This window comes from Vanacampus margaritifer, chromosome 16 (assembly GCF_051991255.1).
Source record: "Vanacampus margaritifer isolate UIUO_Vmar chromosome 16, RoL_Vmar_1.0, whole genome shotgun sequence".
NCBI classification, from domain to species: Eukaryota; Metazoa; Chordata; class Actinopteri; order Syngnathiformes; family Syngnathidae; genus Vanacampus; species Vanacampus margaritifer.
In genome coordinates, this window is record NC_135447.1 from 15,120,566 (window position 1) to 15,146,110 (window position 25,545).

The window sequence follows — 25,545 nt, forward strand, 5'->3', positions numbered from 1 at the left end:
ACATGGTTTGTTTTCATATGCAAGTCTGTGGCGCGCGCGCGCACACACACACACACACACACACACACACACACACACACACACACACACGCACACACGCACACACACACACACACACACACACACACACACGAAGTAACGTGATTGGTTATTCAATACAATTTAGGCCGTCAACCTAATTCACATAATTTTGTCACGTTTCAGTCATCCGTCTGATCATACTGTGGCTCATTACTAGTAAACGAAAGTCGTTCTTAAAATATTTAAATGATAGTTTTGTTAATATGCTTAGTAAAAACAATGTTGAAACTCACTGTTAATAATTCCACCCTATTACTAAAAGTCACGTTTAAAAAAACAACATATCAACTTCATTTAATATCTTTGCATGCATTTGTGCAAATTTGCATTTACATTTTTTTTCATTAGTTACCCTTTTGGATTAAGTACAAAATTGTGATTGTCCTAAACACTGAACAAATGTTCTACTAAGCAACTGTCATTTCATTATTATTTTTAAAAAGTACACACATTAAAAAATAAAATAAAAAACATAGAATAAGGGACGCATAATGTATTGCAAAAAGCTAAGTTATAAAAACTAAGTATATTCATTATATTGTATGGTTAAATATGTACATAATTAACACTCCGCAGTACATACAAATTTGGAACCCATAATTTTAATTATTTAAATGCATCAACTCTTTCCACAAAAGTGCCTGAAAGTTAACCGCCCCCCCCACCCCCACGCTCTGCCTCCGTCCTTCTCAAGTTAAAGGCGTTTGAATAGTGAAAGCAAAATACCCAGTATAATGCCACAGAACAAAGGACTTGGTTTAATAATAAAGCAGAACAGAGCCACAACCACTTAACACATGATTAAAAAATAAATAATTCTGTCTAAGCCCTTTCATCCTAATAACATACACAATTAAAAGGCTGGTAAAGCATAAAAAAAAGAAGAAGAACTAGCTCTGTCTTTTTTCCCCCCTAAGACTCAATTTACTATTGTAACAGTTTGATTTTTCAGGGAAAAAAATCACTTGAATGGCACTGTAGAGGCATCTGGGTGACAATGATCAAATCGATATGTTTTATAAAGTGTCTGTACACGCAACAGCTTGAGGTGACCGGCACCTCATTAGTAGCTGAACATCTGCCGTGCGGCGCCGCTTTGCTGCTGTGGCGTGGGCGGCTGACTTTGGCCTGCCTGCCCTCTCTCGGGCCCCTGACTCTGGACCCCGTGAACCTCCCCCTGGGGGCCCTCAACCACAGGGGTGACCTGGCCCTCGGCCGTCGCTACTGGCCTCCAGGCCAGAGTTTGTGCTTCAAGCTGGTGACTCATGGGGTTGACAAGAGTTGCAAGGTTGATGAAGTGTGCGACCGACTGGGCTGACTGTCCTCCTCCCGCTGCTGGACCGACGGTTTCCGGGACAAGGTCGACGGGCCTGTTTTGGAGCATGGTCGAGCTGCTGACCGTGTCGAAGGTGACAGTGAGGATGGAGTTGTCGAGCGACAGGGGCCGGTCGCCGGCTGTCAGGTGCCCGACGGCTACGGGCTGCAGGCTTGTGAACTGAGCTGGGGGTGGGCTGGAGATGGGCGTGACCGTGATGTTGTTCAGCCCCACTGAATTGTTGGGGGAGGAGTTGGATGGGACGCTGGGGTCAGTGAGAACCACCACCTGAAATGATAGCAAGATAGGAGCTAGAGTAGTAAGGTTTTATTTTGGCAACTACGCGTTGGAAATTCACAATTTTTAGGAAAAATATGTCTAAACAGTATTAAATTAATTGAACATGATAATAAATTGTATTTGTTGTCTAGGGATTGCTAATGGATTATTTTATTTTATCCATATTAATATATCTACTGTTATTATCTTTCTCAATGCAGAATATTTGAAGCAGCACTAGGAAAAGCAAACTTGGTGAAGCAGCATTTAGCTATTATGCTGCATACAAAAAAACATTTTTTAAATCTTGAAAAAATACGGAAGCGTATTACATTCACTTGAAAAAAAATTAATTTTTTCCCGACTATTTTTTGTGTATTGTTTTTTCAGTTTTTCAGATTTTTTTCTGTTTTACTGAATATTTATTTTCTGGCATTAATGTTTTTTCTCTCCAAAAAACAAGAAAAAAAATATTCCGAAAAACAAGAAAACATTTTTTTCAGAAAAACAGAAGAAGAAAAAAAAAATCTGAAAAAAAAAAACATTTAAAAAAAATAAAAACAGGGAAAAATATATTTGTTTCTGTTTTTTGAAGAAAAAAATCTGTTTGTTTTTTTTTTTTTTTTGAATTTTTGTTCTTGTTTTTCAGAATATATTTTTTTCTTGTTTTTTGGAAAAAAAAATTATGACAGAAAAAAATATTCAGAAAAGCAGAAAAAAATTTACACAAAAAAAGTATTTTTTTTTTCAAGTGAATGCAACACTTACGTAGTACGGAATTACTGAATATTTTTTTCTGTCATAAAAAAACAGGAGAAAAAAATATTCAGAAAACCAGAAAAAAATCTAATATTTTTTTCCCCTTGTTTTTATTAAAAACAGAAGCGGGTGCTCTGTTTTTCAGAGTTTAAGTGACTTATTGCAGACCCGCTAATGGCGGACACTTTCCCGCCGCATACAATACGCTTTCTAACTACTAACTTACTAAAATCCTGCCGATCGATTGACATGTTCGTATTAGGGATGCACGATAATGCTAGTTTCAACCGATATACCAATAATTTAGAAAGTGCCGATGTCGATAATCGATAAGTAAGCCGATAATTGTTTGCAAAATTAACTTGAATACAAATATACTTTCGCATCCTTCTGGTCTAACATGTACAAATACATTGAAACATTGTGTAAAGCACCATGAAGCTGAATTGTATTGATCTCTCTGCTTCAAAGACAACCAGTAACTCATTCAGAGTTGGCCAAAACAAAAGAGTCATGTTTTTAAAATGCAACGAAAAACTGAGGGTAAGATTTTCGGGAGACACAGTAAACAAAGCCCCCACTGGCGACTGCCATGTCGCCATGATGAATCTTCTGTGAACACGAGGTCGCGCGCATTAAGACGTCACAAATATGCAACACTGAAATAGGCGAGGGGAGGGGTTGAGGAGTTGGGCACAACTTGAGCCACAAACACAACAGATGGACCAATGTGGCATGTCTATTATTATCAGCGAACTTCTTTATTTTCTGGTTTATTTGTATGACATCAAATTGGTTGATAATTGCTGATAATTATCGGCAGATTTCTTGATTATCTGTTTGACGTCAAATTGGTCGATAATTGCCGATAATCGTTGGACACCGATATTACCGTGCATCTCTAGTTTGTATACTTAAATGCTCCATAAAACTATATACCTAGCTTACATTAGAATTATATTATACGGTAAAAAAAGCATGAAACTGTGTGTTACTAATTACGGTCCATGCCTTACCTTAACTGAGCCAGTAAGTCATATAGTTGAAGGTACGATGCGGCAAAGTGTCCGCCATTAGCGAGTCTACAACAAGTCACTTGCCGTTTAGAGGTAAAAAAAAAGAAGAAAACTCTGAAAAACAGAAGCTGGTGCTATTTTTCAGAATAATTTTTCCCCCTGTATTTCGGAATATTTTTTTTCTGTAATGTAATGTAATAAATATGCAATATGTACCTGCTGGATACTCTGCACCGCAGAGCTGGTTTCTGTCTCCTCACCAACGATGACAGCGTTGAATTCTTGTGGAGGTTCCTGTCTGGGCTCTGTGAAATCAACGTACTCGTCTGATCCGGAAAGTTCTGGCTCGGCCGTGACTCTTTGCTTCTTCTTAGCCTGGCGAGTCGGTCGGATGGGTCTTTCCTGAGACGGGCTGTCTTTTACCAACGTCAGGCTTGGCTGAGGGATTGTGAAGTAATTCATTACATTTCACATACACACCCATATAAAATGCATTGACATGCTGATGTGCCAAATCCAGGTCCAAAAAGTAAAAACCCTCCCACAGTTTGGCTTTAGCCCCAGGTGCTAGTTAGCTAGCTAGCTAGCTCTCTAGCAGATAAACGAGCACCATGGCAGCTAGCTAGCTAGCTAGCACCAATGGCTAAAGCCAATCTGCCGCAGGGTTTTTAACTTTCTGGACCTGGATTTGGCACCTATGGGTGACATGACATGTAAAAAAGATAATCCCCGTTTGTATATATAGTACATAAATATTTAAAAAACTATTTTAGGCTCCAAACAAACCTGCGCAACACTGGCAGACGAGTCATTGATTGTTGGGGATTCCTGAAACTCGTCAAAGTCCTCAATTCTCACAGGCACAATCTTGAAACACAAAAGGCAAACAACAAGCTGGCTCATGTGTAATTGCATGACAAAGGCCAACGGGAAAAAAAATGACGCTGCTCACATCGGGGTGTTTGCGTCGCAGGTGTCGGTTCATTGAGGCCCGCGTGGAAACCTTGGTGCCGCAGAGTTGACACGACTGGGCCTCGACCTTCTCGTGGGTTAGGTGCACGTGCTTCTGCAGCATGTACTCCGTCAGGTATTTCTTATCACAGGTGGCACAAGTCCAGGTCTTTCCCACTGTGGAGAAGGAACATGGGAGAGGCTTGGTCATATGGAGGACCAAAACTGCCAAAATTAAAAATAAATAAATGAATAAAAGTGAAAATAAAAACGTATATAAAAAATATAATTCATAATTATATAAAAAAAATATATAAATGGAAATAAAAAACAACATTATATATATATATATACACATACATATATATATACACACATACATACATATATACACACACATATACACACATAAACATACACACATACATATATATATATATATATATATATACACACATAAACACACACATATATATATATATATATATATATACACACGCGTTTTTATTTATTGATTTATATATTTTTTTCATTTTTTATTTCCATTTATATCTATTTTTTGTATTTAATTTTTTTATTATATTTTTTATATCCATTTTTATTTTCACCTTTAGTCATTTATTTAGTAACTTAATTATTTTTAATTTTGGTCCTCCATATGTTCAAGCTAGGATAGAATAAGCCTTTATTAGTCCTGTAATGGGGAAATATACTAACTAATACTAACCCACCAGAAGCATAATGCCCCCAACAAATTAGCTCATAGGAGCACCGGGACACACAAAAGCCGGACAACAGTGATATGCAGAAGTGATTGTACACTTTTTTTTTTTAAGAAAGAACAGATGTTCAAAATACATTGATCTCATACATTGAACTGTAGCCAAACTATTCAATATAGACAAACCGCCATCACATGAGGCTCATCAATAGCATTAGCCTGCATACCAGCCTAAATAACATGATAGCACAAACTGATATGACGTCATACTTTGGGCAAACATTTGCGCACTAACAGAGCAGTTTACGCATACAATATTAAGTTAGTAATCTCACCTTTTGAGAATGTACACACAAAAAATATTAAGGAGTAAAGGAGTTCACAATTAACCACTTTGCTCGTGATTCAATGCCCTGAGAAAACAATCACATTCAAACTCATGTTACATGGGCGTCAGCGCACACATGACACCATTCAAAGTGACTAGAATACAAAATAAAAAAATAAAATCTGGCACAGGAGTGACATTACCAAGAAAAGGAGGTGGAAAATCCAGGTCCAGAAAGTAAAAACTAAAGCTTAGCTAACTCCCTAGCTAGCTCCCATGGTGCTTGTTTTATCTTTTAGGGAGCTAGTTAGCTAGCATCAGCGGCAAAACCCAAACTGTGGCAGGGTTTTTACTTTCTGGATCTGGATTGTGCACCTCTGACCAAGAAATGGATGACTCTCAAAAATGTATGAAAAGACAGGAAGAAAACAGATCAGGGAGACAGTAACAAAGAAGGCGCAGACAGGATTTTATGGCAAATAATGGCTGCTTATGTGACAACTGTACCTACAGTTGAAAAAGCCAATCCACATTTTTTTTTTTTTGTGAGGCATAAGCACCAACTAAGACGAAATATTACATCAGATAAAACTTGCCTGTATGAATGAGTTTGTGTGTCTCGAGAGTTGTTCTTTCACTGAATGTCTTGCCACACAGCTCACACATGAAATCCTTTATACCTACGGACACACGCACAAAATATGATGCAATAAATGGCTCATTTTAACGAAGCATCTTCAAACAATAAACTCACCTGTATGTCTCTTATAGTGTTTGAGCATGTTGACTTTCTGGGCAAACTTGCGGTTACACTCCTTACATTCGTACTCTTTGATGCCCTTGTGTAACTTCATGTGATGCCTGAGGGCATGCTTGGTCTTCATGCCTGCGCAGGGCACACAGTAGGTCCCATCATGTCCGAACAATCCAAGTAACAGCTACGTATTCGTGCACAATAGGAGCTGACCTTTCCCACACTCTGCGCACAGAAAGTCTCGGATGTCGTCGTGGACCCGCAGGTGCTCCTTCAGCATGTCCTTCCTCGCAAAGGATTTGCCGCACTTGTCGCAGCAGTGGCTCTTCACCCCTGCAGGATGCACAACACTAAGATTTAGAAACGTGATAGACCGATATGGTTTTCTCAAGGCAGATACCGATCATTAGAGCTGTCAAAATTAATCATCAAATCAATCGACAATTAATCAGCCATTTTTTTTAATTGAAAATGGTCCAAATCCTCTGATGTCAGCATATTAACAGCAATTGTTCACTGATTTATGTTGTCCTTCATGAATGAAGACTGATTATCTTCTGTGTTTAATCAAAATAAGACATTTGCAAACCTCTGTTTTTGCTTTGGAAAACAATGACCGAACCAGTAAGATAGGAACAACATTAACCCCGCCACCCCCCCCCCTTTTTTTAACCACCAATCACTGGTTCATAAACTGTAATCAGGGGAAATGTTTTGTATAGCCTTTAATGCAAAATTAAAATGAATCAGATTAGATAGATTAATCGATTCTAAAAATATTCGATAGTGACAGCACTACCAATTATTAGTAGTCAAGGAGACCGATAACAGATATTTCAAGCCAATATTCATTTGCAGCAAAGGAGAAAATAACAGGTGCCAATTTTTTTAACAAATTACTTTTCATTTTAAACATGTAAAGAATTGACAGCTTTGTTTGAAAATTATAACAAAAATTGCAGGGAGCTTCCAAAAACGTATAAATGCGTTCTATTTGAAATATTACCATGCTCCCAACGACGTATTTATACGTTTTTTTTTAATGCTAGAGCATACAGAAGGCTTTGATGCAGCATCTGACTTTAAGAGGCCGCTTTAAGCAATGGTAGTTGTTACAAGAAACGGCCAGCAGGTGGCAGCAGAGTATAAGAGATCAACCAGGGCTTTGTTGCAACAAGCTCTTTCCCCCACTGTTTTTACCAGATTTGTGATTAATGATGAAACTTGGCTATATTCTAATGCTAATATGGACTCCATTCTTTCTTTTGGTAGGTTCCATGTTTTTATAGCAATAGACCACAATATTCTGTGGGCCTTGCAAAATCAGTCAAAATCCAGCAAAACAGCTGGGAGCAAAAGGGGTTGCTTCAGTGAAAATGTCTGGAAATTAATGAGTTAAGCTAACTTAAAAACTTAGCAAATAAATAATACTGTAAAGTTTTCTACTTTAAATAAAGTTTTCCAAAATATCAACATAATTTCTTCATTGTTATTTTTTAAAAACAAGTCTCCAGTGTCAGCATCATTTTTTAAGTAGAAATTTAAAGAAATCCATAAATGAAAAGTTCCCAACAAATGCATGCGAATGTAGCTAAATTTGGTGTCAGGGTTCGTAAAAGGTCTCAAAAGATCTTTGCAGACAGTGAAAATTTTTCTGAATATGTTCAAAATGTCTTTGCGACAAGTAACAACTGTATGTAAACATCTTACAAATCCTGATGAAAATCCTAAAGTTTGCTACGTTTACAAGCATTCACCGCTCAGTGAGATACCAGCTTTATCGGCCTTCAGATTCGCAAAAAGGCCTGGCTGATAATCGTTCTATCCCTAGTTTAGATTACACAAGATGTTTCCTATGCAAAACGTGTACTTAATACTTGAAAAAAGGCAAGTGTAGAAACATTTGAATTATCTTACCAGTGTGGATGATTTTGTGCCTTTCCAGGTTGCCGATACTGTTGAAGATTCTGCCACAAATTTCACATGGATGGATGTACCTTTAGAAACACAAGCAATAAATTTACCTGTATAACAATTAGGGATGTGCCCAAAAAAAATTGATTCTCATAAGAATCGCGATTCTCATTTAGTACGATTCAGACTCGAGTTTAAACGTCCCAAAATAAATTGTATTTAAATTATTTTATACTGTTTTGCCTTTGTCTATGTGTGCCTTTATTTGGAGCGCTGTTCATGTTGTACCCGATTTGGCCACTTAGGGGCAGTGTGGTTCTACGCGGTCTAATACACTGTTAAGTGGTAGCCACATTAGAGAGTAGAAGAAAAAAGTCATGATCAAGTTACTCCAATAGTTTTTTTTCAGCGTGGAGCATGTTTTGTGAGAGTGATAAAAGTGCCGCGAGTAGCGCGCTAATTAGCATTCGCGAGTCAGACTGGAGTAGATCATAACAATTCTTTGCAAAAATCATTGTCAATAAAATCATTTTGAATCAAAAATCGTTCTTAATTGAAAATCGAATCACAGACCCAAAAAGAATCGAATCGAATCATGAGACATTCAAAGAGTGTCGGGGTGACTCGCTTGTGGAAGGCTATCACGGTCATTTTTCATCTTCAAGTTTCATATTTCAAATCTCTTTTTTTTTTTTAATATATGTCATCCCACCTAAAAGAGCATCAAGTGAAAATGTGTAGTAGTATTTGCGACGCATGCAGGCAGATGGTTCATTTCTGACACATCGAAGAAGCGGCGTGTCGGGCGTCGTATGAAACAGACAACATCGGCAAGCGATCAAAACATTACATTAGTATTTACAATACATTATTACATGATGAGTCTACATTACAGACTACATTTTGAATTCCTGACTCGACTAGAAATCAATTCATTGGGGAAGAGATCTCTGATTTGGATTACAATTCGCCGGTTACCGACCGACGACAACGTACTCCAAGGTAGGATGACTGTTCTGTTCACTTTCGTGTATTTCGACTTTTTTTTGGTTGTTGCCCATCCAATATCAGAACCGCTTTTCCTCATAACATTTATATAAACTATTTGTGGCGGAGAAATCCGGGTTGTTTTTTTTATTAAACAGACGGCGCCAACTAGCAGCTAGGTTAAAAACAGTCCCATAGTTAGATACATACTGTCTAATAATTGCTTATTTTTATACCCTTCTATTAATTTTTTTACCTTTGTGCTGCTGTGAAATGAAAATAGAAACCCCAAGGAGGCTATTTTTGGACAAATCTCAAAATCGACATAATCGACCTCCTGCTCTATTTTCCTCAATTACTTCACTTGTGGACCATTTTTCCGGAGCAGGTCACATATACTTTCAAACCTTATATAGGCCACTCCTCCTGGCTGACGAAGGACGTAGCGTACTGTAATTCATTTCCAGTATGCAGTTCAGTTTAGCGAATAGATTTTCTTTCCTGAGTACAGACATTTATTAATTTGCCTGCTATTTTGATGTGCAAAGTTGGAAACTCAGTTCTAACTAGATGTTTGTGAAAAGTGTACTCAATCACCCAAACACTTGATTCTGGTGTCAAATGCACTAGCCGTATTAATCCTAGGTTAGTTTATAAACTAAACAAAGTGCAATTTCTGCAGAAATTGCATGGGAATGCTGAAAAGCGGAACGGAATGTGCTTATGAAAACGACCATGGAAAACGACTTCCGGACGGCTTGGAGGAAATTCTGGTCCACCATCCGGCGTCTCAGGAGAGAAAAGCAGTGCTCATTAACACTGTGTATAGTGGAGATGGGGTGCTGTTGACCTCGACTCGGGACGTCATGAATCTGTATTGATAATACTTCAAAGACCTTCTCAATTCCACCGACACGCCTTCCTTTGAGGAAGCAGTGTCTGGGGACTCTGGGGGCTCCCCTATCTCTGGGGTCGAAGTCATTGAGGTGGTTGGAAAGCTTCTTGGTGGCAGGGCCTCAGGGGTGGATGAGATCCGCCCGGAGTTCCTAAAGGCTCTGGATGTTGTGGGCTGTCATGGTTGAAACGTCTCTACAACATTGCATAGACATCAGGGACAGTGCCTCTGGATTGGCAGACCGGGTGGTGGTTCCCCTTTTTAAGAACGGGGACCGGAGGGTGTGTTCCAACTTTAGAGGGATCACACTCCTCAGCCTCCCAGGTAAGGTCTATTAAGGGGTGCTGGAGAGGAGGGTCCGTCGGGAAGTCGAATCTCAGATTCAGGGGGAGCAGTGTGGTTTTCGTTCCGACCGTGGAACAGTGGACCAGCTCTACACCCTCAGCAGGGTCCTCGAGGGTGCGTGGGAGTTCGCCCAACAAGTACACATGTGCTTTGTGGACTTGGAGAAGGCGTTTGACCGTGTCCCTCGGGGAGTCCTATGGGGGGTGCTTCGGGAGTATCTCTGATACGGGCTATTCAGTCCCTGTACGACCGGTGTCAGAATCTGGTCCGCATTGCCGGCAATAAGTCGCATTCGTTTACTGTGAGGGTTGACTCCGCCAAGGTTGCCCTTTGTCACCGATTCTGTTCATAACTTTTATGGACAGAATTTCTAGGCGTAGCTGAGGCGCTGAGGGGGTCCGGTTTGGTGGCCTCAACACTGTATCTCTGCTTTTTGCAGATGATGTGGTGCTGCTGGCTTCTTCAAGCAGTGATCTGTGTGAAGCGGTTGGGCTGAAGATCAGCACCTCCAAATCCGAGACCATGGTCCTCAGTCGGAAAAGAGTGGAGTGCCCTCTCCGGGTCGGGGATGAGATCCTGCCCCAAGTGGAGGAGTTAAAAGTATCTTGGGGTCTTGTTCAGAAGTGAGGATAGGTTAGAGCGGGAGAGCGACAGGCGGATCGGTGCAGCGTCTGCAGTGATGCGGACGCTGTATCAATCCGTTGTGGTGAAGAAGGAGCTGAGCCGAAAGGCAAAGCTCTCGATTTACCGGTCGATCTACATTCCTGCCCTCACCGATGGTCACGAGCTGTGGGTCGTGACCGAAAGAACAAGATCCCGGATACAAGCGGCCGAAAGGAGTTTCCTCCGCAGGGTCGCCGCTACTCCTCCGCGTTGAGAGGAACCAGTTGAGGTGGCTTGGGCATCTGGTTCGGATGTCTCCTGGACGACTCCCTGGGGAGGTGGTCCGGGCATGTCCTACCGGCGGGAGGCCCCGGGGACGACCCAGGACACGCTGGAGAGACTACGTCTCTCGGCTGGCCTGGGAACGCCTTGGGATCCCGTCGGAGGAGCTGGCTGAAGTGGCTGGGGAGAGGAAAGTCTGGGCTTCCCTGCTAAAGCTGCTGCCCCACGACCCTAGCCCGGATAAGCGGAATTGAAGACGGAACGGAACGGAATGTGCTTAGGAAGTAAATTGAAAGATAAATGACTAAAGTACTCAAATGTGGCCCAAGCGGGGTTTGAACCCAGGTACTCCGTGGTGGAAGGCATGCTTTTTTTTTTTTTTGAATTGCTCTAACCATTGAGCTAACTTGACTTGTATGAAATGATGGCTCATAGCGTATTTATTTTGAAAAGTGTCATCTGATGCTGAAAGCTAGCATGCATTTAATCATTTCAGTAAAATTATAATGCATTTCTTGATATGGTAGTCAGTTGGTATACATGTCTGTTGCTTAGCATAAAGAGCCGTGGATATATTTGCAATGCACAGTCGAAGGTGGGATTCGAACTCACGACCTCCGGGTTACTGGACAATGCACCTTACCAACTGCGCCATAGGTGGTAATGACAATCAGTTGTATGCATGAAAGTGGGTGCGGCAAGTGGGACATAGAAAAATGTCAGTGCCTGTCGCATTGAAAATGAATGGGGAAAAGTTTATACAGTATTTAACGTTAAATTGTGAGAATACTGTAAGTAATGTGAAATCAGACGATATATACCCCGGGAGGTGTGAATTTTTCAAGCAAATTAGAATGGTGTAAATTGGAAGTATTATGTGGGAGTTGTTACACGGCAAAAAAGTGTGGAGAATAAAAATCATAATAACATATTGTGGGAATGCAATATCAATATTAGCATGGCTTGTACCTTTAATTGAGATGTGAAACCGGTTCAACGGATCAAAATAAAGCGGAGTTTTTTTGTTTAGTTTTTTCCTAAATTGCATTAATTGCGATTTGAAAATTGCATTCTACTACATTCTGACGTTGATTTGAATTTGATTGATTGTTCAGGCCTACCGTGAAGTAAATCAAATTTGGAAACAGAATTCATGTCAATACAATCCTTACTTTTGCACAAAAGGGTCCGGCAGCTGCTCTCTGTGGATGACCAGGTGGGCGTTGTACGTGGCCTTGAGTGCAAAGCGTCGGTTGCAGATGGCGCAGCCGAAGCCGCGTTCTTTGTGCTGCTCAGTGATGTGTTTCAGGTATTCTCGGCCCTTGGCGAACGACATCTGCAGGCACGGACAAAGGAGCCATCTGAATTCATGTGGGATCACGTTGATATCTTGATGACGTTTGGCCCGACGGGGGCCAAGCTAACCTGACATTTCTTGCAGTTGTACTTGTGGTGCTCGGGGTCATCATCTTCATCATCATCATCATCATCGTCGTCCTTTTCGTCGCTGTCGCCTGCTGAAATGCCGATCTTTTTGATGAAGTCCTCCCTCATCTGCTCATCCATTAAGGCAATATCCTGCAACAAAATAGGCTCATTAAAAAAAAAAAAAATTGTAATGACAACCTGGGATTGATACATTCAGAAAATACTTGTTTCTACCTGCTATAGTGGTAATGTAATTTTGTAATGTATATTTTGTGTTGTCATTTTAATAATTGTTAATTTACTGTTCAAACAACAATCAAATATTGCTAGAGGCTGTTCTAGTTATAAGTGCTAAAATACTGAATGCATATATAACTAATGAATCAATTACTTCTCCTGTATGTACTATATGTATGTGTTAGTTACTAATAATTAGTAGGGGTGTCAGGCGATTAAAATTTGTAATCGTAATTTCAATAGTTAACTCACAATTAATCGCAAATGTTATATCTGTTCTAAATGTACAATAAAATGTATAATAAAATATTTTTCTCCTAAGTTTTCATACTCTTGTTAACATAAAAGTGGGGGGAAATGTTAAACGAATACAATATGGCTGCATATTTTAGTCATTGAGACATTAATTTCACAATAATTCATAAAATTGAGTTAAAATTAAAAAGATGAACTGTAAAAAAAAAAGTGTGATATTGATGTGTTGAGGCCATTTTTATGCCACTAGATGGCATAATTGCATTTGTAAGGCATTAGTGACAGCTCACATGCATTTTTCTTTTCATATTAAGAGCCATCTAATCTTTTAACATGAAGTAACATGAAATTCTGCACATTTTTAAAATTGTAAAATAAAACTTGAGCCCCAGTCTCCACAAATATATGCATTATTATCAAATTTATTACTGCTCAATTTTGACATGGACGTGTCTGCTGCATTGCAACTGGAGTTGCCCCAGTACAGGCTTTCCATTATTGTGCCTTAAAAAAATTTGTGGCGTTAAAGGAACTTTAAATTAAGTCAAAATGAACCCACTAATTTTGACACCCCTAATAATAAGGCTTCTTGTATTCTAACGAATGAAAAATGAGCCTGAAAATGGACTAGCGATAGACGCCTGACCTTGAAATGAACGTGAATGTGATCGCGAAGCACATCCACTCGGAAGAACTTGCGTCCGCAGATCTCGCAGATGTACTTCTTATCGCCATGAGTTAGCAGATGTTTGTTCATGTTACTTCGGCAGGAGAACACCTGTTCATAAATATGAGAATAATGGTCAACTCCTGAGATCTTGTGCGAGTGCTGGACTCGCAGGAAGAGAGCTCGCCTTGCCACAGATGGGACATGGTGATGGTTCCTTTCTGTACTTGGTGGCTTCTTCTCCATTGGTCTCCAACTCCTCTTTCTTCATGTGCTTTGGCCCTGTTCAAATGTGGTCGAATGTTAGATCTACTTAATAAAGATGCACTTTGTAACAAAAATATCTTTACAAGTGGACAATCCCCTACATTCAGGTAAAAAATTGCTTGCTTCCTTAAATCAGTAACACATGTCCACCAGTGGAACCCCAATTAAGTACAACTTGGCCATTGCTCAGATGTAAAAATCACAAACACACATTGCCCCCTAGTGTTTGGAGGTGAAAACAAACATGGGGCTCCTATAATGGAACAATGAAAGCCATACTCTGCGTTTGTCTTAGGGGTGGCACGGCTCAGTGGTAGAGTGGTCGTTTCTCATCCGTGAGGTTGTGGGTTTGAGCCTCACCCCTGGTGACCATGTTGAAGTGTTCTTGGCCATGTTGAAAAAGCTTTTTGCAACAAAGCCCTGGTTGATCTCTTATACTCTACTGCCACCTGCTGGCCGTTTTTATAATAACTACCGTTGCTTCAACCGTTCTCTTCAGTTCAGACACACACAAACAGTAACACAGAAACACGTATAAATACGTCTTTGGGAGCACGTTAATATTTCAAATAGAACGTACAGTATTTATATGTTTTGGGGAGCAAGTGTTTTTCGGGGGAGTTAAGTGTGCTTTGTGTATTTTAACTAAAGAATATCAGTTCAAGCACTTATTTCAAGGACTCTCAATATACTGTACGTATGGTTTTCCAGCTGTAATGGTAAATCGCACTGTTTTCACCTTGGTTTACATACTGGCAGCACAATAGCCGAGTAGTTGGCACATCTGCCTCACAGTTCCGTGGTGGGGGTTCAAATCCGCGGTCTAGCCTCCCTGTGTGGCGTTTACATATACAGTAGTCCACGTGTGAGTGGATTTTGTGCAGTTAATTCCAAAAACACGTTTCTTAAATTAAAGTGAATACTCTCAATTGTCCATAACCCGCGCCAACAATTTTTTTTCCCCCAGTGTTAGCTTTTTTTTGCCGTAACGTTCCCCAGAGGTAAGTTTTGGTGAAAATGTACTCATTGGTAGCTCCTAGTTACGATGGCTTTTTGTAACGTTCTCCAAACGTTCTCTTTTGATTTACCTTCCCACAAACGTTAATTTTTTTTAGCTGTACAACTAATTTATTGTATAAAAATTGCATTTAAAAAAAATAAAAATAAACAAAAAGGATTTTGTCAAAATCGGCTCGAACCCACTCGCAAGATGTGCACCGGTATGAAAGCAGCGTGCTTCACCGCTACACTGAACCTCGGCTGAACCAGCCATCTTATAAATGCCGTACTGTCTTGTAAAGATTCCTACAAGTAGCAACACTGCACAGCGCCAGGTGATGTTCGTTTTCTCTACTCTCCAACTATCTTGCTAAATTAAACGGCTAACGCTACTATAAAACTGCAATATCTATTATTGATAAATATCTTAAGCGCATGTAAACTATGCTAAGCATATCGTTCCGCTTAAGCTAGTATTCCACACATAACCAGAATACAACATTCTCAAAACGGTTTTCTTGGTTTGTTTCTAAATAACCTATACAGTAGATAACCAAATATGGATGTTCTTTAAACGTATGGCGTTAGCAGGATAGATGTGAATGTGAATGTTATTTTGCCAGAACCACACAGCCATCTTTCATCGTCCAAGTGGCTGGACAAATTCACCTGGCTTAGGCATACTTTCGGTCTGAAAAAAAAAAAAAAGTGGTATCGAACATTTCTAAATAAAATACATGTAAATTATTTTACTAAAAAAAAAGTGTTGTTTGAGTCAGTGGGTGGCACTGCATATGTACACAAATGTTCAGAATGATACTACGACTGCCTTAAATTCAGTGTGTAATCTGTAGCGCCACCTAGTGGTGAACTAATAATTCACTCAATTTAAAAAACAACTATTGATTTTAATAATATAACCAGAGGTGGCAAATCTAGGTCCAGAAAGTAAAAATCCTGCCACAGTTATCTTTAGCCCCAGATGCTAGCTAGCTAGCTCCCATGGTGCTTGTTTACCTTGTAGGGAGCTAGCTAGCTAGCAAGCTAACATCAATGGCTAAAGCCAAACTGTGGCAGGGTTTTTACTTTCGGGACCTGGGGTTGACACCTCTGAATATAACTAAAGTAACTACCCACTAGCCACTCTTGTTAGCTGCTCCGGATCCGGCTGGTTGGGCCTTTTGGTGTCGCTCACTGGGCTTCACATTGGTTGCCAAGTCATCGTCGCTCGCTAAGATGCTCGTTTGCTCACGAAAAATAAGAATAGCTTCTAGTTCTTCTAAATGCATGCCCTTCGGCTGCATTCTATGCTATAGCGACATCTAGTAGTCACTTATTACACACACTGTACCTTTAAAAGAAAAATCCTGGAGCTTACACTGGACCTTTTAGACAATAATAGGAATTTCTTGCGTAAACACAGGCTAGTGATGTTGTTCATTGTACTTGTTCAGCTGTGACTCAGGCTATTTGAGCTGACAGGTATCAGAACAGCAGGTGCGCAAAGTCACACAGCCCACGTGTGCCTAAGAACTCCATGAACTTGCATGATTAAACAACCCACCATTTTGAATGTTTCCCCTTCAAGAATGATGCCCCTGAAAGCAGACTGATTCTCAATCTCACCAATGCCGTGCCTCCTGTGGTGCTCCTGCATGACGTCTTTGCGGTAGAACATCTTGCTGCAGATTTCACATGAGTAGAGCTTCTCTCCATGCTTCTTCTTGTGCTTGGAGAGGTTGCTGTTAGTGGAGAAGAAGCGGGAGCAGATATCGCACTGGAACGTCTTGTCGTCTGCAGAAAATAAGATGAAGATGATGATACAATTTAGTTAGCAATTTTGAATCTAACAAAAAGCAAAGAACATCCTTACCTGTCCTACAGTTGTGGAATTGTAAGGCATTTTCCAGGCGGAAGGATTTGTCACAAGTGTTGCATTTATATTTGTATTCTAGGTCAGGCTGTTAAGATGCACAAAAAAACTTGCAGGTTAGACGGAGAAGCTAATTATCTCCTGAAATATTTCTGCATCATTACCCACCTTATTTTTACTGTGCTTGTAGGAGATATGCTGCTTCAGACTCTCCTTTCGACTGAACAACTTGTCACACTCGTCACACTTGAACAGTTTATCACCTGGAGGGAGGAAATATGAAGAGAAGATTCGCTTGAATCGCATCTAGTTTGCTAAAAGATACAACTGATACCAACGTTAGAGTAAAACTGTCCCAGTACCGTGTGATCGGATATGTCGGTTCAGATTACTGCTGTTCTGGAAGACCTTGTTGCACAGGGAGCAGCGGTACACCCTCTTGTGCTCTCGGCTTTTGTGTCTCTTATGCACAATCCCGACGTCTGGAGCCCCGAGAGGACGGCTTCTTCTTTCTGTTGCAATTGCTAAGTCGGAAGGAAGCGGCTCTGTGCTCGCCAAGGGTGGCTTCACATCTGCACACAGGAGGAAATGTTGTAGAGACATCTGTCCTGTCAATTATCCAGACTGACGCTAAACTTAATACATTTTTCACATAATTACAACTTGTCACAACCATTATGCAACTATTTGACTTTAAGGGGATCTCTGTATTCTGATAACTCATTTGCTCCTCAAAACGTATAAATACGTTCTATTTTAAATATTACCATGCTCCCAAAGATGTATTTATAAGTTTAAAAAATATATTAAAAAAATTATGCTAGCGCATACAGAAGGCTTTGGTGCAGCCTCCGAACTGAAGAGAATACATGAAGCAACGGTAGTTATTACAAAAAGGACCATAGGGTGGCAGCCAGCGGTGGAAAATCCAGTTCCAGAAAGCAAAAACCCTACCACAGTTTGGCTTTAGCCCCAGGTGCTTGTTTACCTGCTAGGGAGATAGCTAGCTAGCATGAGAGGCTAAAGCCAAACTGTGGCTGGCTTTTTACTTTCTGGACCTGGATTTGCCTTCTCTGGTGGCAGCAGAGTATAAGAGATCAACCAGGGCCATGTTGCAAAAAGCTCATTGACCCACAGTTCCAAACAGATTTGTGAATAATGATGAAACTTAGCTATATTCTAATGCTAATTGCTGCAAAACGGAAACAGATTTAAATATACTTTTTTTCTTGATGAAAGAAAAGACTCTAATCTTTCTTTTGGTAGGTTTCATGTTTTTATAGCCATATAACACAATATTCTGTGTGCCTTGCAAAATCAGTCAAAATCCAGTAAAACAACTGGGAGTGAATGGGGTTGCTTCAGGGAAAATGGCTTGGAGTGAATGAGTTAATATTGCAATTTGGTGGAATAAGAATTAAGCAGATGAACCCCTCCGTTGTAATCCCTCTGATGTTGTCTGAAATTGACGTCTAAGTGCCCTTGCGTTGAAATTTCTGGGTTTGGTCTTGTGACATTCACAATGGGAGCCAAAAAGTGTACGAACAAAATGTATACAATAAACTTCACATGATACATGTTTCTAAATGTACCAAATATTGTACATTTTATTAAAAAAATGAAAATGGTTGTTCAATGGAAAAGTGCTGTTTTTATTTACCTAAATACTTTGTATTTCCAAAAAAAGGCAATTTTAGAGCTGTAATATTAATAGTGTGATCCCGCAAGATTTCTGCTAACGGTTATTATACCGTCAGAATCTAATATCGGTCAATGCGTAGTAGCAATTGAGAACAAATAATGAAACTGCACCGGCAGACAGGACAGACAGACAGACCACTTCTGTTTTTCTCACCTTTACTCCTGCTTGTGGCTGCCACAGGTCGAGGCCTGCGGCCCTTAGTTCTCCTTCCACGAGTGAGCCCCCTTTTCACGGGAGGCTGAGCAGCTGGGGAGTGAAGCTCTCCACTGGACCCCACTATCATCTCCTCCTTTGGTGGTAGGGAGTCTTCTGGAATTTCTGTATTGGCCATCACCTTACTGGTAGCATCTGTCATGTAAGATGTGTGCAGAGAAAGCAAAGGACAATAGATATAGTTAAAAGCAGCATAGTTATTACACATAAAGAGAGCTAGATAGCTCGATAGAGCTTTAGCTAGCTAGCAATTTTTCGTGTTTTCGCCCGGACATTCATTGCTAGGCTAGACTAGCTAGCTCATCTTTTAAGGAAAGTGTCACCTGGCTTTCATAAAATACTTTCTTGTCTGGGTTGCACTAAATGAAATGTTCATACACCTTTTCTGATGTCAAAATGGAGCTGGTTGTAGATCAAATTTCAAGCTTTTCCAGCACCTAGTAACCGTAGCTACTAATGCTACACGCTGATCAAAACTAACTAAAACCAATGGAAATAAATTATACAACCATTTTCTACACCAGTAATCCTGTTCAAGAACACGGGGAGTTGGAACCAACTAACTTAAGACGAAAGGCAGTATAAACCCTTAAAAAGGAACCCCGACTGGAATTTAACGAGAAAATATTTTTTTAAAAAAACAATACAGGCACATAAACCTGAGCTGGGTCAGTATTGGAGATTGTGTGGCAACATGTCTGCTGGTCAGTTTCACATTTTTTGGGAATGTCCCGCTATTTCCTCCTACTGGTCAGATGTTGTAATAGCAATTAGTTCAATAATCCACTTTAAACTTGATCTTAATTTTAGTGTTATGTACCTCGGTAATGTGCCAATTGAGATGGGGAAAAAAAACAGGACAGATATTATACAGATACAAATACTTATAGCGGGTGGCAGAAAAGCACAAACTAGGATGTGGCTAAATAAGGACCCACCAACTATCATAGAATGGAAGGAAATAGTTCAGGAAATCTACAGTATGGAACAACTGACATTTTCCTTGAGACATTCCTATATAAAAGGAGAAAAATACTGGAAGAACTGGAAATCACATCGGAACCTGATGTGAATTGAGAAGAGACTGTCATGACAAGTTTGCTCTATATTATTTATTTGGTTGTTATTAACATAACTATGCAATTCGTTTTTCAAAAATCATTTCCAGTTTAATATATTTTGTAGAAACTTTATTAGGACATATGCCGCCATTGTTATTTACGTCTGGCTCCCTACCGAGCAATGTGAAACGTCTATAAAGAAAGCAAGGTAAGCCTCGTACTCGTAGCGTTCCTAAAGAAACAACATGCGATTGGGAGAGTCACCCTGAAATGTCTTAAAGTGCAATAAGTCAGGTTTTTTTTTATAAATGTAAGAAAATACTTTTAACTCATTCAATCCCAAAAACGTACAAATATGTTTTTTAATACTTTGTCCTGCTCTCCCCAAAACGTATTTATACGTTAAACAATATTTTTTTATGCTAGAGCATAAAACATTTGAGCTGGATGAACTGGGTGTTTTCAGAAAGATAGGCGTGGAACCAGGAGAGGGGGGTGCTGGTGATACCGATGGAAGAAAGTCTGTCGAGGAGGATGGAGTGAGAGATGGTCTCAAAGGCTGCACTGAGATCAAGTAGAAGGAGGATGGAGTGTGAACCAGAGGTCATTGGAGATTTTGAGGAGGGCAGTTTCAGTGCAATGGAGGGAACAGAAGCCAGATTGAAATTGTTCCTAAAGGTTATTGGAGGAAAGGTGAGTACGAAGTTGAGCAGCAACTGTTTTTTCCAGAAGTTTGGAAATTAAGGGAAGGTTTGAAATGGGTCGGTAGTTGTTCAGGTCCGAGGGATCACAGCCAGGTTTTTTTTAGTATGGGAGTGAGAGCAGCAGTTCTAAAACGGGAGGGTACAGTGCCGGTAGAGAGGGAAGTTTGAATAATGTCAGTGATGAGAGGGGAGAGCGCCGGAACAGAGGCTTTGACAAGAACAGTCGGGAGAGGGTCAAATTGACAGGTAGAGGTTTTGGATTTCTGAATTGGAGATTTGGTTGACAGATAGGGGGGTGACTGCAGAGAACAGAATTGAGCCGGAGGGTTAGGAATAGATAAGAAAGTGAGTTGCTGGTAGATAATTTAGATTTTAGAGGTTTCAAAATGAGGCCAGGGTATTACAGAAATCAGTGGAATAAAAATGTGATTGCAGTGTGTCAGCAGGTTTTGTGAACTTAGAAATGAGTGTCTTGGAGTTACCCTCATTTGAATTATATAACTGCATCCATAATTTTTAAGGATTGGTTTTATGACAACTAGCCCCGTCTTTACAATACAGTCTCCCACAATATTAATTTTCGTATAGAGCAAGGTTGTGACATCCACACATTCACTTACGAGAATAGTTTGAACTGGCTTACCTGCATTTTTGTTGTTCGTCACAGGGGGTGGAGAGGAGCTGGTCTTCGCATAAGTCTCTGTTATAGACCCAGACGATAGTCAGATACAACTACCTGGTTGTTCTATAGGATAACATAACACATCATCATTACAATGTTATGAACCTCGAGGTTGCAGCGGCAGAACTGGAAGCTTGAGCATGGGCTTCTCCATCTTTTTGGCATAGAAAGCTCCATACCAGACCCTCAGCTCAGCTCCTGGCAGCACATCCTGCTCAACAAATGTCAGAAAGGACGAGCTGCAAATACACAACTCAGACGTCTACTGCGATTGGGTGTGCATACAAACCTGGGATGTGTTGAAAAACACCTCATCATCCTGCTGGTAAACTGTCAGATTCTGGTGTCGGTGATCGGTGGCAGGTCGCACCAGCATCATCCAGTTACAGTCATCTTCACTACTGCAGTCAAAACACACCACAACGCCATCCTTCCGGAAGATCTGCTCATCAAAGGGGAGGGATGTAGACCAATGTTGCAAACTGCCAATACCTCAGGAATCACTTGATCGTACTTTTAAGGGAAATACTCCTTCCTTGTCCAAAACAGGGAGCCGCTTAGCCTCGAAGGGCCCAAAACGAGTCCTTTTGACCAGCCGTCGCTGGACGAAAACTCCTTCGCCACCTTCTGCCACCGGCCTGATCTCCAGGCTACTTGGAATTGTGGAGCTGAAACAAGATGGTTGTAGAGTAAAAACGTTTTTTTTATTGTATCTGCGCTTCTTCAAAATGAAGTACACCAGTACATTGTGATGAGATCTAATACAGTACAAGAATAAAAAATATTACTAGAAGATATGTAGCAGAGGTGAACATTCCATTAGTACTGACCAAGGTTATTTTAGTTAAAACGGAAAAAAGAAAAGAAAAAAATTTCGTTAACGAAATAAAATAAAAAACGAAAATGCTCTTAAAAAAACAAAAACTAACTGAAACTACAATTTATATATAATAATTATGACAAAAAAAAAAATTTGTTTTAGTCTTTGGTAATTAATTTAACGCATGAACCTTTGGGGATGATTATAAATGTGATTTTAAGTATATTTATTTAACCGGAATAAGGACGTTTGAACGTGTCACACAGAAGTGAAGCACCTTCAGATGTTGCTCCTAGGCGAAAATTTTGCGTGCTTGTCTGCATTTTCATTTAACTCAGCTGAAATGCAACGCTAAGTAAGAAATGAGTTACTTTCTCATTTGACCATGGTGTTTATTAAATACTGCGCACAAGCAGAGATGGCAAATCCAGGTGCAGAAAGTAAAAACCCTGCCACAGTTTGGCTTTAACCCTAGATGCTAGGTAGCTAGCTCCCTGGCTAGCTCCCATGGTGCTTGTTTACCTATTAGCTAGCTAGCTAGCATCAATGGCTAAAGCCAAACTGTGGCAGGGTTTTTACTTTATGGACCTGGATTTGCCACCTCTGCGCACAAGTAATACACACAAAAAAAAGAAAAAGGAAAAAAGAAAGAAAACTAATACTGAAATTAACTAAAACCAAGCATTTTTTTAAATAACTAAAACTAAGAACTACCCTGAAAACTAATTAAAACTGACTAAATTTTAAAAACAAAAACTCAAAATAAAATAAAAATGAAAATTCCAAAACTATAACAACCCTGGTACTGACTGATGCTAGAAACTTAAAAAAAAAAAAAGACTGACTAATCACTGATGGAAGTGGTCAGTGTAACGATATAATCGTCACTAACTGGGTCAAGTACCAACGGACCTTTCAGTCGGACTGACGACTGACCTAAACGTACGTCTCACGTGTGTTTGTTCACGGTGGCCGCTTAGAAAGTCACTACTACTATTCAGAGGTGGCAAATCAAGGTCCAGAAAGTAAAAACCCTGCCACGGTTTGGTTTTAGCCCCTTGTGTTAGCTAGCTGGGTCCCTAGCAAGTAAATGCGCACCCGAGAAGCTAGCTCGGGATATGTACCTAATGAAATGTAGCCTGGAAATCCAAACTCACTCGCGGCTTTGCCGGAGAGTCAACCGTTCTATCAGTCACATTTCTGAGGCGGGGCAAACATGAGCTAACAGACAGTGGAATAAACCAATGAGTGAAGAGTAGACGTGACGTCAAAAAAGAGACTTTTTGAAGTATTTTTTTTCTCTCCAGAGACAAAGTAAAAATCCAACATGTTGCGGGAAAAACGTAAATATTCATGGTGTCATGAGTCACTCTGTTTTGATATTTGAACGCCGTTATCAGTAAGCTCGGCGCTGTTGAAACAACTTGCGCCGATGAGTGACGTTGCTCACGAAGACGACGTCAAGCTAATAGACGGATTTGATTGGCCGGCCTGTTTTTGTCCAATGCCGAATCGCTGTCTACGGACGCCTGTCCAGACCACTGATCTGAACATATGACTGGACAGCCGAAAGGCAGACACTTTTGAAGCCGCCATATTGCTCCTCCCAAGAAACGTTTCTCGGCATACGATCCTTATACATTTACAGTATTGAAATTGGAGAACATTTGAGACAGTATTTAGTAGAATGCATGATTTATGTTTTAAATTTGTTAAATGTAAACAAGACGACTTCAGACATTTTACACCTTGCCTTAAATACACGTATACATTCTTAATGGTTACAGGAGAAAACGTATATATTCATTAAAAATTTCAAATTCAAGTGCCTCTGCCAAATCTAATATTGGGGTCTAAGGAACTGAGTGATAAAAGAAAAAGGGGGTCTTCAAAGCAGCACATACCGTCTACTTATTATTATTTTTGTACCATCCCCACCCCTATACTAACTGCCTACAAACTGTATATGCCTAATCCAGAGGTGGGCAATCTCGGTCCTCGAGGGCCGTAGTCCTGCAGGTTTTGGAGGTTTCGCACTTCCAACGCAAGCTGATTCCAATCAACAGGATCATTATCAGGCTTATGCAGAGCTTGCTGATGAGCTGATCATATATCAGCTGTGTTGGAGAAAGGCAACATGCAAAACCTGCAGGACTCTGGCCCTCAATGCCCACCTCTGGCCTAATCTGTACCCATACCGTATAGTTTATACCACTGTTTCTCAGCCCCGGTCCTCGAGTACCCCTATGCAGCTTGTTTTCCATGTCTCCCCAGCCAACACAGCTGAAGATCGTTATCGGGCTTCCTGCAGAGCTTGCTGATTGATTTTAAATTCAACAATCAGCCTGTAATCGATCAGATTTATAATCTGACCGTTCAGCTCTTTAGAAGTTCTGTGCAGTGAGATCAGAGGTAAGTTCACACTTGTACTTGTTTTACGGTGCAAATCTCAAATAATTAATAGACCGATGGATACCAGTCAAAAGTACAATTAGGTGCAAGCTCACCGGGCCCGACTGAGGACAAAAGAGTCCTGGACAGTCACCAGGGGTCCTAATTCAGGGCACTCAGAGTCATGGTACTGCCCACAGTCCTCACACCCTGTACATACAGTACATACACCACAACTGTCATGAGTCATGACACAATACACACTCCCATTGTGACACTTATACGCATTTCGAGGGGGGATCTATACTCACAGATGCACTCATCTGGAATCTGATCTGCCATTCTGTAGACCTAATGCAACAAATAAGAGGGAAGGTTGTCACAAGTAGGAAACCAAAGAGTTGACAGTGTTAATATAAGAGCGAGGGAAAAAACAGACAGATATAAATGAAATGGTGCATCTGCAGATACATTTTATGCGAGGCTGTATTGAAAGCGCAAACAAAACAGTATTGTGGCAACATGAACCAGGCGACATAGTTGGAGCCAACATGTTAACGTGAGCACTCCGAGTAGATCCAGGATTTCAGATGCTCCTAAAGTGTAGCCGGGTTTTAACTCCGATCTGAGCGTCTGGTCTCGGAACAAAATGTAACAAAGAACAGTCGGCATGGCGGATGGACGGGAGACGCAAAGCGCCAAACCGGAGTCGCAGTGCCTCGGCGTCCAGCAAACAGCAATGGAGGCGACAAAGGGAAAGTCGCAGCGAACAAAACAAAGCGGCTACACATTTTCTGCTTAACTGTGCCGAGATTTTGTCGGTGTCCGACGTATATTAATGGTGAAATATCTTACCTGTTCTGCAAAAGACACTTCATTTATCGAATCCTGACTCCGGGTTCCAATCCGCTCCAGAAACGGCGCAGGACCGGAAATGAGACACTTGGTGCATTGTGGGAGTTGTAGGCAAATTTGTATTTATGAAGATAGCGCCTTCGAACGTTTCGCTCATGTTC

The 25,545-nt window shown here is 40.5% G+C and overlaps 1 protein-coding gene across 3 annotated transcripts; it reads right to left on the minus strand.

Moving 5' to 3' along the window:
• Positions 1-348: 348 nt before the first annotated feature.
• Positions 349-25,463, minus strand: prdm15 (PR domain containing 15). Of its 3 annotated transcripts, none has more exons than XM_077547578.1 (24): positions 25,385-25,463; positions 24,841-24,880; positions 24,646-24,739; positions 21,833-21,986; positions 21,608-21,760; positions 21,424-21,529; positions 21,280-21,336; positions 18,812-19,006; positions 17,319-17,528; positions 17,125-17,219; positions 16,957-17,044; positions 16,710-16,877; positions 14,005-14,099; positions 13,797-13,928; positions 12,656-12,808; positions 12,403-12,566; positions 8,122-8,201; positions 6,418-6,537; positions 6,205-6,336; positions 6,047-6,130; positions 4,403-4,578; positions 4,237-4,317; positions 3,667-3,888; positions 349-1,684 (listed from the first exon to the last, which is right to left on the minus strand). In XM_077547578.1, exons 2-24 carry the CDS (start codon positions 24,869-24,871, stop codon positions 1,145-1,147), a joined length of 3,330 nt encoding a protein of 1,109 aa, XP_077403704.1. In that variant the 5' UTR covers positions 24,872-24,880; positions 25,385-25,463; the 3' UTR covers positions 349-1,144. The 3 variants fall into 3 exon arrangements, with proteins under 3 accessions (XP_077403704.1, XP_077403703.1, XP_077403705.1); XM_077547577.1 differs by lacking the exon at positions 25,385-25,463 and adding an exon at positions 25,234-25,351; XM_077547579.1 differs by lacking the exons at positions 24,646-24,739; positions 24,841-24,880; positions 25,385-25,463 and adding an exon at positions 24,043-24,157.
• Between the last annotated feature and the right edge of the window lie 82 nt (positions 25,464-25,545).

Bases quoted from the DNA above. Each gene is read 5' to 3' on its own strand.
- prdm15 (XM_077547577.1), bottom strand. From the start codon at position 25,320: ATGTGTAGCCGCTTTGTTTTGTTCGCTGCGACTTTCCCTTTGTCGCCT. The intron at 16,878-16,956 runs GTAAGGATGTTC...TATTTTCTGCAG, and splicing joins ATTCCACAACTGTAGGACAG to ACGACAAGACGTTCCAGTGC. The intron at 3,889-4,236 runs GTTTGTTTGGAG...ACAATCCCTCAG, and splicing joins CGTCTGCCAGTGTTGCGCAG to CCAAGCCTGACGTTGGTAAA.